The following is a 12,617-nucleotide window of genomic DNA, read 5'->3' as shown; positions in this document are numbered from 1 at the left end:
GAATATGATCCAAAATAAAAATGAATATAACATAAATTAAAATGAAAAAAAATATGAAACAACAGGAACAAATGTGAAATAATTAGGTTAAATGCAGGAAATCCAAGTTTACATATTGCTTGAATCTCTTTGTCTGACATTCCAAAAAGTGAAAAAGCAAAGGATAGAAACAGATAATGGTGGCCAGGGATGAAGTGAGAGGAGGTTTCAGTTTTGAAGGGTGCAATTAGAGAATTTGGGAAGAAGGATGCAAGCAGTAGTCTCATTTTTTACCTTAATTTTTGTTTAAAGTTTCATTATATTATGCATTTCATCTACCATTTTCTGTACGGTGAAAGGACCCCATATCTGCACTGATCCACCTGATCCTCAAATTTCATTTAATGGGGGGAAATAGAACTGGGGAGAATCATTTCTCTAATTTTAGCTTCTTACTCATACTATTGCAGTAAATTATGAATGCCTTCACTGTTAATTTCATTGTCATTGCTCTGATCAACTTCTCCTGACAGCTCAATACTATTTCTTTCTCTCACCTGAGATCCCAGCAAATCAGGACAGTTAGCAGAGTAAGCAAATAAGCACAATGCCATTCTGCAAGAGCCAAGGGCAGAAGGATCTCACAGGGTACCTCGGTGGTGCAAGAGGAGTGTGGGGCATATTCCAGGGGGTGCTACCTCATTGTTTGCAAGACACTGAAGGTCCCTCTCAGACACAGCCTGTGGGCCTTGAGAAGAATAAGCAGATCTAGTGGGACACTCCATTCATGCTGATGGGTCTAGACAAGTTCTAATAGAAACCAGGGGGCATTCTTAGAGGAGTGTAGTGATTTGTATATATAAATATTTTGTTCTGAGGGAGAATTTGGATCCTGCTCTTTAGTCCCTGACTCCCCAACTGAGTTCAGATTAAAGATCAAACAGCTTGGAAATTTGGCTGGACTGTATGCAAGCCCCCAGAAGTCCAGCCCAAATGAACAAATTTTTAAAAATAATAAAAATTTTAAAAAAAATTCCTGAAGACAAATAAGCAAAAAAAAAAAAAAAAAAAAAAAAAAAAAAGACAGCTGTCCGTTGGTCTTCTGCTCCCTTTGATTTTCTCTCTCAGGAAATGTGAGCAAAACCTGACCTATGCCTCCCACAACTGACAAGAGTCCTGTTCCCTCTAACCTTCTTCCTGCTTTGTGGATTTAAGGATGTGTTAGAGGGTCCCACCCAATGGCTTCTGAGTTTCCAAGAGAAATTAGTTAAGGGATAGGCAGACGTTCTTCTGTTCCTTCTGTCCCTGGGGGATCCCATACTCTAAGCCAAAGTTAAAGTTCAATAGAAAAAAGAACATTGTACTTCTTAAGCGTTCTAGCTAACCAGGCACAGGTGACTATGATTCCCACAACCACTGTCACCAAAATGAAGAAAAAACCGGTGCATTCTGTTCTGTTGCCACCACCCAGATCTTTGCCCATGCCTGACATGGGTGGGTCCCGTTGAACTTCATTAATCTTCACTGTTACGTTTCCTACTATTAAATTTATGATTAGTATCAGTGTGTTTTTATATGTGTACTTCTTTGCCAATCCCTGAGAATTGCTGAAATTTGGGGCATTTTAGTGGGACATATGGACAACTGCAAACTTCCCTGATCCACAGAGTTTAGCTGTTAGCCTGGCTACTTGTGGGGTCAATGGAAAATCTAGGTCTGACGATACAAGTCCCCCTGTGAGGATGAGACATTCAGACAGAAAACAATTCCTTCTGTCACCCTTGTGAATGCTCACCAGAGAGGCTTCTGCTAACAAGGTGAGGGGACTTGAACAATAAGCAGACTGCACTTGTCAGCTCATCACAGAGATTAAACTGTCCTCAGCCCCAGAGCAAGCGGAAGTGCAAATGGTTACCTCTTTCTTTCATGTCAGGATGGCCCCTGAAAACAGACACCATCCCGACTGGATCCACCTAGGTGGGCTGCCAATGTCATCAGAAGTTTCCAACACAGCAGGAAAAGCTGTCCTGCCTTCAGACCCTGGCTAAGGCTAATACTGCCCATGGACAGATTCTCAATCTAATAGGCCATAATATTCTTGGCAGGTAATCAAAGTGTCCCATTCAGAGAGCTTCTCTGGATGTTGACAACAGTTGGCACCTTCTCTGGATTTGGTGGAGCCATCCCAACATGTTCCACTGACTCAGCCACACTTTCGGCCCTTCCATGGTCACCTTGATTTCTGTTCACTTTTTCTAGGCACATTGCATTTGATGTTTAGATTCAGTTTCTGCCCAATCATCAGATGTTGCATGGACTCTACATATTCCACATCATCCAGTAGCAGGAGTAATTGAGTGTTTTAATAGAAAATTCTAGAACAGGGGTAAGGAGCTGGTGGGAGAGGACGAATTCGTCCCAGGCTAGGCTGCATTTCTCAGACAAGAAGTCACAGGGCAGCAATTCCCTGAAGGGACCCTTCTGATTCATGTACTTTTTGCCACACTATTTTTCCCTTAATTCGATTCCATAGATTTCGTTAACAGTTATTGACACCTTGGTCTTTGTGGGGGATCTAGTCAGGGCTTTCCAGACCTTTGAAAACTCTATTTTAAAGATTCACATAGATGAGAGACTTAAATGGCCCTTAAATGGAGATGGCTGGGAGATTGTAAATCCATTATGAAATTCTTGAAAAAGTAGAAAGTTTGTGTTAACTAACTCTTAAACATGATGAGTTTTTCTGGCTAAGTCATATTAAAGCAAGTTGGTACCTCTGAAATGGAATCCTTTGGAAAAAATCTAAGTAAAAAATAATGGCTAACTTTTTTTTTTTTCTTTTTTGGCCCTGGGCATTGAATCCAGGACACTTAACTACTGAGCCACATCCATAGCTCTTTTTTTTTTTTTTTTAATTTTATTTTTGAGACAGGGTCTCACTAAGTTGCTTAGGGCCTCACTAAATTACTGAGGCTGGACTCAAACTTGCAACCCTCTTGACTTAGGCTCCCAAGTGGCTGGGATTACAGACATGTGCCACAGCATAGGGCAAAGGGTAACTTTTTTTAATACAAAATTTTGATTAGTATTTGAGGCATACTGGTAACAAATTAAAACCTAGGACCTGGAGAAACACTGGGGAGATGGAGGACATCGAAGATCTTTAATTTTTGGACTTGGTCTTAAAGTTTTCCTCCCTTTCTATAAAAACAAAACAATACTCCCCCATGCTGTGTTTTCAAGTTGCTGTGAACTGAAAACTCTGACTTTGCAGTAACTGAGAATGACCTCAGTTCCTATGTGTTCCACAAAAAAACACATGCAGATATCATCCACATTTGTGAGACTGACAGATTAATAGCGCAGACGAGCAAAACGTTTTATAATTCACTGCTTCAAACAGTCAATCTGGAACTAAGAACTAAACTAAATTATTAAGAGTAGCCTGGAAACCCCAAGACAGGAGGTCCCCATGATGGGATGGGAGATCCTATTAACCTACTACCTGATTAATGTATGTCCCATTTGGGTGCCTTAACGTGGACAACTGTTTATACAGATGCCACGTGGGACCTCTGAGATGGTGCTTGTTTTGTGCCACCCTTGGCTCTCATGACACTGCCTTGATGCCAGAGGCCATCAGATTATCTGACCAGAGTGATTCTGTGCCTGACCTCATGCCTCAGTCAAAGGGATTCAAATAGAAAGGGAAGAGAAAAAAAAAAACAAAACTCCTAGTTTCCTAAGGTAGACCCAAGTAGGCCGTAGAGCATCTTTTCCTAGCTTGGTAACCTTAGGGACTTCCAATCAATCCTCCAGGCAAATCTAATCATTTTGCTTAGAATGATCTTAATCATGGCCTTGGTCAACTCTTACCCCTGCTAATTACCCAGTTTCTGTCCCAGCCCTTCACATCTGCGTACTCAGGTCCATGATAGGGTCGCTTATGTTTCTCACTCAGATCGTAAGAAATCAAAAGCTGGGATTGCAAGTCTAGCTCCTGTCTAAAAACCTACGTATGATTTTTCAGACTTGACCCACAGCAATGGCAAAGGATTACCTGGCAGGCTCGGGGGGAAGGCTCCCCTCCCCACTCCAGACTTGCTGTGTGGCCACTACATTGCTCCCAAGGGAATGGTGGTCAAGGACTTGTGCTTCCTCCCTTGCTGTACATGCTCTTTGCATATTTGTATTCCTGGGCTCAGAGCCTCATCCTCAGTCTTTTCCTCTGAAGCCTTTGACCAAGGCCCTCCTCTTCTGTATCTGTGAGCAATTCTTATGGAAGCAAGAAGGGAAAGTTTGAAGACAGGTTTCCTCAGCTTAACTCAGCGCAGCGCTTTTAATATTCCTAGCCTTCTATTTCCCATCCCATCAGGATCCCTAAAACTGCTGCAGCTTTTGGTTTAGAGCTCTCTGCGCAGTTAGACAACACTTCCAGCTGCAGTTCGACCTGGCCCATGCATGGGGAAAAGGGAAGAGTAGAGTGGACACTGTCTCTGGTTTTAGCCTCTTGCTCATGCTGCAGCAGTTAGACTTCACAGTCAACTTTCCTTTGGCTCCCTGTGGCTTTAATTGGCTGCTCCAAACCCTATCAGTTCAATACCCTTTTTCAATTCTGCTGAGTTCCTAGTGGACGTATGTAGTGCTCTACACCATGGCCTGTCTCACTCTCATGGCTACATTTGCGCTGTGAGCTACCTGTGCAAAGGGGCAAGTCCAGACGCCCAGGTTGCTTTGGTAACATCTGACATGGGTGACTACATGCCAAGGCACATGGCTCTAACAGACGCATGGATTCAGATACCAATTCCCTGGGGTAGGGAATTCTGGGCATGACAAGATGACGTCTCAAAAATGCCTTCTTCAGACTGCCTGCTAAAACTTTCTCACAAATAACTTTTTTTTTTTCTTTTTAACTTTTTGCTGAAAAAACCTATATAATAAATATGCTGAGCTAGCTCGGGTGTCAGTCTTCCCCCATTAGGGGTTGGCTGAACCACCTGGTCCCAGCTTTTTCTATGTGTGTCTATTTCTTTTTTCTCCATCCCCTTTACCCCTCTGGTTCCTAAATTAAGGGCCCAGACAGGAGGCCTCTGCAGACATACACAAAGTGATCCAAAGTAGAAGCCAAGAAGATTTACACCAAGTCCATTTGCAAATCAGTATAGAAACAACTACTAGAAACTCCTAAGAACTGAGACAGTTGGGATCTTTTTAAAGCTGTCAAAGTTATAACCTTACTGGCTTTTTTATTTATGTCCCCAAGGTAGCTGGATTTAACCTGTTAATGGAACAGGGGTGCCTATGTTTTAGCAAAATCAGTGTTCTACTCTCTAGAGATTAATATGCCAATTTGAAGTTTTTCTGTTCCACACTGGAAGGAGAGGAATAAATTGACACACTTCCTCAGGGAAGAAGGAAGGTAGGAAAGAAAAATTGGTTTATAGTTAGAGATTACATTTTGTTTGAATCAGTACCTATCAGTAGTAATAGGCTTCACTGATAAGTCTAATCTCTTAACTATTGCAGTAGAGATGTTACTGGTTTGTATATATTTGCCTGGAATTTGAAGCCAGTATGTAAAGTGTTGTCTTCCTGTACCAAAATTTGATTTAGAAACCACTGAGGGTTTGAGTATAGAGGAACAATATCATGTCATTAAAACATATTAATAATTCCATCTATCATGCCACTCAAAACACAATATTATATCAGATGTCTAATCCTGTGTCTCCTCCCCTGATATCAATTCCATTCAGCCACATGCAATCTCAAGTATGCTCCAAATATTGTCACTTAAAATAACAGAAGGAACACTAGCAAAGTGTCCTTCTTCCTTTATCTAGTAGGCAATTGACCTTCTCCTTGACACGTGATTTATCTATATCTTGCACCTCTAGGTATTCTTCTTTTACCTCCAGCAGACAATGAACTTCCCTCCTTTTCCTGGGTTTATGCAGTTTAAGTCCCTTCACTTCAGCAGGAAAGAGTATTATACCTGTTTCTAAAGTTTCCTTGGGAAGACTTCTCTACTGGGGTATTTCCCCAAGATAATCAGGGAAAACAGCAACTTCATTTCCCAAGGGCTTAATTAATTGTAACTTCCTCTGATGTTTTTCTCATTAATTCTCCTTAGTGTAAAGAATTCCAAGAGTCTTAGTAAAGTGTGCATCTCCATTGAAGTATTTGCTCTATCCAACAGGATATATGAATACAGTAGTTATAATTTTCATAGCAACAAATTTGACTATATAAAGGCAATGTTATAATAAATTTGTTTACTTTCCTTAACATATTCCTTTATCACAAATTCTAAATATACATCCCTTCCCCACCGTTTTAACCCACACATACATTAGTTTCAATGGTTCCAATGTGTATTTTAACAGAATGGAAGGACACCAATCTCTGTTACCAAAAAAAAAATGGCTAACACAAACTCTTCCCTCTATCTATGTTCCTTGCAGAGTGTATTGACACCTTTTCCCATCTGAGGACACACTCCCTTGTTTCCCTTCCATTTGCCAATGTAGGTGAAGGGTTCTTATGCCAGTTCTGAGCCTAGTCCTCAAGAGGTCTTGCACATTTAAAATCAATACCCTAACCAGTCATCAGGTGATCAACCTTAATTCACCTAGTAGAAGGTAAAAGATCACATGAAGGGAAGGCCAGTGTCTTAGCCCATTTTCTCCCAGCTCAGCCTGCTCCAGCCAACCAGCTTCTGACTCTTGATCAAAGAGTTTAGTGATCCAGGACTAGAAAATCCATCACTAATTCTGGCCCAAATTGCCAACTCATGAAACATGAGACAATTTCTATTTTAAGCCACTAAGTTTTAGGATGGTTTGTTCCACAGCAAAAGATAGCGGATAAAGTCTCTTAAATTATCCTTTCTACCTCCACTATTCTTACAATGCAATCTACTATTCTTATCACATCAAGAAGGTTATTCTAAGAATATAATTTCTTACTTAAATTTCAATGTCTTCACTTGTAGATTGAACCCCAATATCTTGTCAAATGACCTACATGGCTCTCCCCATTCGATCCTTAGCTCTTATCTTAGGACTCTTGCTCACTGAGCCTCATCTGCACAAGTCTCCTTCCTCCCGGTTTCTATGATGCGCTCAATGTTTCCAACCTCAGGACATTTGCAAACATGATTTATCTTACATGTATTCTTGGATGATTTCTTCTTCATCTTCAATTTTCAACTTATATCATTGAAAAAGTCTTCTCTGTTTCCTACATCTAAATGTATATCCATATATATAATTCTTTTGATTCAAATTACTAAATTGACTTAGGAAGGATTATACCACTTGAATATCATACCACTACTGTGAGAAGGTATGTATCTTCTTCATCACATTTAAATGATCATATTTTTAAAACCAAAAACTGGCTTTTAATAAAATGCAATACTTTATTATAGATAAGTTAGACACCCTGGAAAAACACAAAGTTAAAAATAGAAACCATTTTATTTGAATACAAAGATAATCTGAGTTAAAGACCTAATTTAATTTTGTTTACAAATTGAGGGTCACAATCCATTAGTGAGTGGTTAAATAAGCTTCAAATGTTTTTAATGAACAAGATTAGGAAAAATAGAAAGGATTTAAAGTAGCACATAAAATATGTGTAAATATTGTTTGTAAAAATATTTTTGTTATAAATAGAAATATGAATGTGCAAACCTATGTCTTCACATTCTAAGTTATGATTTTAATTTTATTCTTCATTTTGGATCTTAGCCAACAAAGTATTTTATCAATCCTGTTTGTTTTATATCATGCCAGTCCTTTGCTCTCATTTGTTATAAAATTCTATGGAATAGTTGTTTATACTTAAAATTTCCCATTTTTTTTTTTTTTTAGCTTTCTACTAAACTACTCCAGTGAGGATTTTGGCCTCACTACTCCACTCAGACTTCTCTTAATAAGTTTAAAATGACCACTGATGCTAAACCCAATGATCACTTTTCACTACTTATCTTACTTGATGATTAGCAGATTTTGATAAGTTGACCAGTTTCTCTTCCTTCACGTAATTTATTCACCTGGCTTTTAGGAGACTTGCTTTCCTTTATATTTTATCATTCACTCCTGTTAAAGCATAATTTCAGATTTCTTATGTTTTCCCCAAATTAATAATACTGGAGTGCCCTGGACCTTTGGTAGTCTCACCCAGTCTCATGGCTTTAATACTTAAGATGGGGTCATGTTTCACCCATCCATCTTCATACCAGCCTTCATTTCTGAGTATCAAACTCATAAAATAGGGCCAAAAGATATTTTATTAGATGTCTAAGAGTCTAGCTAAACTTGAAATATACAAAACTAAACTTTTGATGTCCTTCCTCCCCACAGCTGCTTCTTACAATGTTCTCTATGTTAAACGCACCTCCACCATTTTGGTTGGTCATTCTTGATTTCTCTTTTTCACTCTTTCTTTGCAGTCTCTCAAGAAATTCTGCTTGCTCTGTTAAACTATATCTAAAAGCGGACCACATTTCTCCATCTCCATGGCTGCCCTCCTGATCAGAATCACCATCATCTCTCACCAGGATTATTGCCATAGCTCCCTAAGGACTCCATTTTACAACTTTGCCTTCCTTTATTCTCTTCCCGACACAGAATCAAGTATGATTCTGTTAAACATACACCAGATAATGTCTCTTCTCCTCCTCAAGCTCTCCAAAGGCACCTAAATTCTCAGATTAAGAGAATCTAACCCTTATCCCTTTCCCTTTTATTCCCTTAAACTCATCTTCTAGTTTTTCATACCCATTTACAGGCCATGTCATCCACAGTGGACACCTTGATGTCATAAACAATCCAAGTGCTGTTCACCGAGGGAAATTTTCCCCAATTTTTTATTGTTTCCTGGATTTTTTTTTCCCTCCATGTATCCTTATGGCTAGCTTTTCTCTTCAAATCTTTGTTCAAATGTGGCCTTCTCAATGAGGTCCAAATGAATTAATCTTTTTAAAATTATGATTATCTACCTACTCTAGTTCCTCACTTTGCTATATTTTCTTTGCTATTTCCTAATTTCCTACATCTACTCATTTTCTGTTTCCTACTTCTCATTTTCTGTTTCCTACAGAACATAAGTTTGTGCAATTGGTAATCTTATAATATTTTAGCTTATTCCAAATACCCCCCTAAGTATCAGGTAAATAAAGGCAAGTAGTATTTTTAAGCACCTAAAATAATACCTGGCATATTAGCCTTAGTAAATACTCACTGCATGAATTTTAAAAATGAGTCATGGGATTATTTTCTCAGTGGGTTAGCATTTTTTAAACTCAACATGATTTTAGAGCTAACTTTAGAAATAGTTAGTGCTAACATTTAATATTTGTGTTTAAATATTTAAATTTAATATTTGTATATTGTAATTAAAATAATTTGTCCAGCTCTTCTTTGTAATTTTTTTTTCCAGTACTAAGGATTGAACCCAGGTGTGCTTCATCACTGAGCTACATCCATTCTATTTTTCATTTTGAGACAGGGTCTAATTTGCCTGTCACCTTCCTGCATCAGCCTCCTGAGTCCCTGGGCTTATACGCATGGACCACCATACTAACTCTCTACTTTGTAATTCTAGTCATATTTGTAATTAGTTTTGAATTTTTAAAATCAATTTCATGGAGATCAAATTTATAGTAAAAAATGTACACATTTAAGGCTACTTTAAGTAAAAATCTTACTATTTAATCACAGTATTGAAACGTGGAAATGGTTTGGGGTCTGCCATCTTTTATAATTATCACACTATAAGGGTTAAAAGTGTTATAAAATTTAAATTATGAGAAAAAGAAATTTATATGATTTTCTTCATCACAGTGTTTACTTATGTGTATCAAAATGTCCATAATGATGGAGGAAAAAATTTTATTTTATAAGAGTGAAACAGAGTCATGAAACAGAGTCAAAAGCTAAATGAAATTGGGAGTCAGGAATTTCTTCCACATAAATACTCCTAAGTGAGTCCAAAGATTTACCTACATGACTGACTGCAGCAGACTGAGGTATTCTTGGGTCAAATACTACTGATATCCATTCTTGAAACCTCTTTCTTCTCCCCACACCTCTAGCTGAATCCTATGATACCTCTGGAAATTGCCCTGAGTCTTTGTTCTTCTATCCTCAGGAGCTAGGCAGTTTACTCAGGCCCCAAAACTACTAGTGGTGTTTCAGGAGAGGAAGGCAAACACATGTATCACCAAAAATTAAATGTGTGTGAACTTTTTAATAGATCAGTACAGGTCACAAAGCAGAAAAGAAAGAAACAAACATTCCAAAGCTGAAATATAATGAGAACAAAGACATTGAGGTATGAACCTGGCATGACATTTTAACATAAAACATAGCAGAGGACATTGGTAAGTGTACTGATAAGAGTATTTTAAAATACCAAATTATAACTGTATATCTTTGTGTAATTGTATATTTATTTTTTTGGTCTCAAGTGTGTGGTGTGTTTGTGTGTGTGTTTGATCTTAAAATGTCCAAGAATGTTTGTTTTGGACCTTTAAAACAATGTGAAAGTTAACCCACAAGGTCTTAATAAAAGCAACATGATGCAAACGTCACAAAGTCAATGACACCATGCACCGAATAATCATTGGTGTTATCTCAGAATTCAGAGGAATAAAGATCTCTGGGCTGAATGTTAGGAAGGCAGACTTCTTTCCCAAGCAAAAAATTGATGTACATCTCATTAACATTTTTTAAGTGAAACAAAAAGAACCTATATTCACAACAATAAACAGGATGAAAGAGTGCAAAAGAGAAACATTCAGGAATGCAAATCATTCATATGATTATTGCTTAGGCCAGGAATCTTCATTGACTCCTAAAAGATGACACTACTGTGGTTGCAAAGCAGAGCAAATATCCATTATAATCTGTGAATGATAAAAGGAGAGGTACATCTGCAGGAGACTTCCTCTATTAGATCCAACAATAGTTCTTAAGTTGGAAAATTGGAAAGAACACCCAGTCAGCAACATAAAAACAAAACATGCACTAAAAATCTACAGTAATTTTAGAAACCAACTTGCTAGCATTTTGAACTTATGTAGATGATTTCTCTGAACAGATCTGGGTGAATTCCCACTAGTTCCCAGAGACACTGAACATCTTTTGAGAACAGAACATTTTTTCAATAGCTTCTTTCATGTCTTTGTTCCTCAAACTATAGATTATTGGGTTGAAAAATGGGGCAAGGACAGCAAACATCAGTGCAATGGCTTTGTCCCTTAGTGGTGGGAATGTGACAGAGAAGCGCAGGTACATGAGTGTCACACTGCCAAAAAACAGCAAGAAAATGGTAACGTGGGCTGCACAAGTGGAGAAAGCCTTGCGACGGCTCTCTCCCGAGGGAATCCTCAGAATCACAGTGATGATTCTTAAATAGGAAAGGGTGATCACAGAAATGGAGGTGAGGATGGAGATAGCATGGATCACATCTTCAACCAGAATCATGGAAGTGTCTGTACAAGCCAAGCTCAGCACAGGCTCAAAGTCACAGAAGAGTTGATGGATTTGGTTGGGACCACAGAAGGGAAGAGTAGAAATCCACACAATCTCCGGCAGCAACATAAGGAAGCCAAAGATGCAGGAGCCAGAGGACAGCTGGATGCAGAGCCTAGGGGTCATAATGACTGCATAGCGGAGGGGGTTTCAGATGGCCACGTACCTGTCAATGGCCATCACTGTGAGGACGAGACCTTCTGTGACCCCAAGTGAATGGAAAAAATACATCTGCAAGAGGCAGCCAACCAGTGTGATGGTCTTCTGTTCACTGACCAGGTTGGAGAGCATTTTGGGAATGGTCACCGTGGTGTACCAAATCTCCAGGAAGGAGAAGATGCTGATGAAATTGTACATGGGATTGTGCAGGCGGACATCTAGCCTGACAGCCAAGAAGATTATGAAATTTCCAACGATAATGAACATGTAAATAAAGAGCAAAAGGATGAAGAATAAGAGGCTGCCTTTCTCAAACGGAGGGAAATCAGAGAAGTAAAATTCGGTCACCATTGTCTGATTCTCCTGGTCCATATTTTCAGTGGTTTCCCTTGTGGGCTGAAGGAATAAAACACAGAATTCTAAGTATATTCAAAGAACAAATAGAAACTCCTTTTAAGCCAGTTGAACAGCTTTGAAATTAGCTATTGAAAAAAAAAAACATTTTCTCATCAGTTGTTTTGCAAATTATAATGGAATTCTGTCAAATTTGCCAATGCTTTTTTAGTAATGACATATTATGTTATCAACTATTCTGTTAGGCAATAGTTGGCTATTTAGACATATAAATTGGTATAAATACTTCTGAGTGGCCAACTGGCAGTTTTAATTACGAGCCTTAAAACTATTTAGAGCCTGCCTTTCACTGTGTGGTCTAAACAAAAATTACATATAATAATGATGTACAATTGTGTCTCTAAATATAAAATTAAAAGGGCTGCATATGTGCATTGGTGGTTGTGCACACCTGGGCTCAATACACTGTACTAAAAAAAAGTGATGTATAAAGATATTCAATGGAATATTAGTTAGAATATAACTTACCTTAAAAAGTGAGAGCCTAGACCCATGGGATATGTATGCAACTTAATCTAA

At 38.4% G+C, this 12,617-nt stretch overlaps 1 protein-coding gene across 1 annotated transcript; it reads right to left on the bottom strand.

The window, feature by feature from the left end:
• Nucleotides 1-11,108: 11,108 nt before the first annotated feature.
• Nucleotides 11,109-12,056, bottom strand: LOC107147580 (olfactory receptor 6K3-like). Its single transcript, XM_015492080.1, is given in 1 exon segment — nucleotides 11,109-12,056. A coding segment is annotated over 1 exon segment (948 nt).
• Between the last annotated feature and the right edge of the window lie 561 nt (nucleotides 12,057-12,617).

Source organism: Marmota marmota, unplaced genomic scaffold, assembly GCF_001458135.2.
Source record: "Marmota marmota marmota unplaced genomic scaffold, marMar, whole genome shotgun sequence".
NCBI classification, from domain to species: domain Eukaryota; kingdom Metazoa; phylum Chordata; class Mammalia; order Rodentia; family Sciuridae; genus Marmota; species Marmota marmota.
This window is presented reverse-complemented; position numbering and strand designations above follow the sequence as displayed.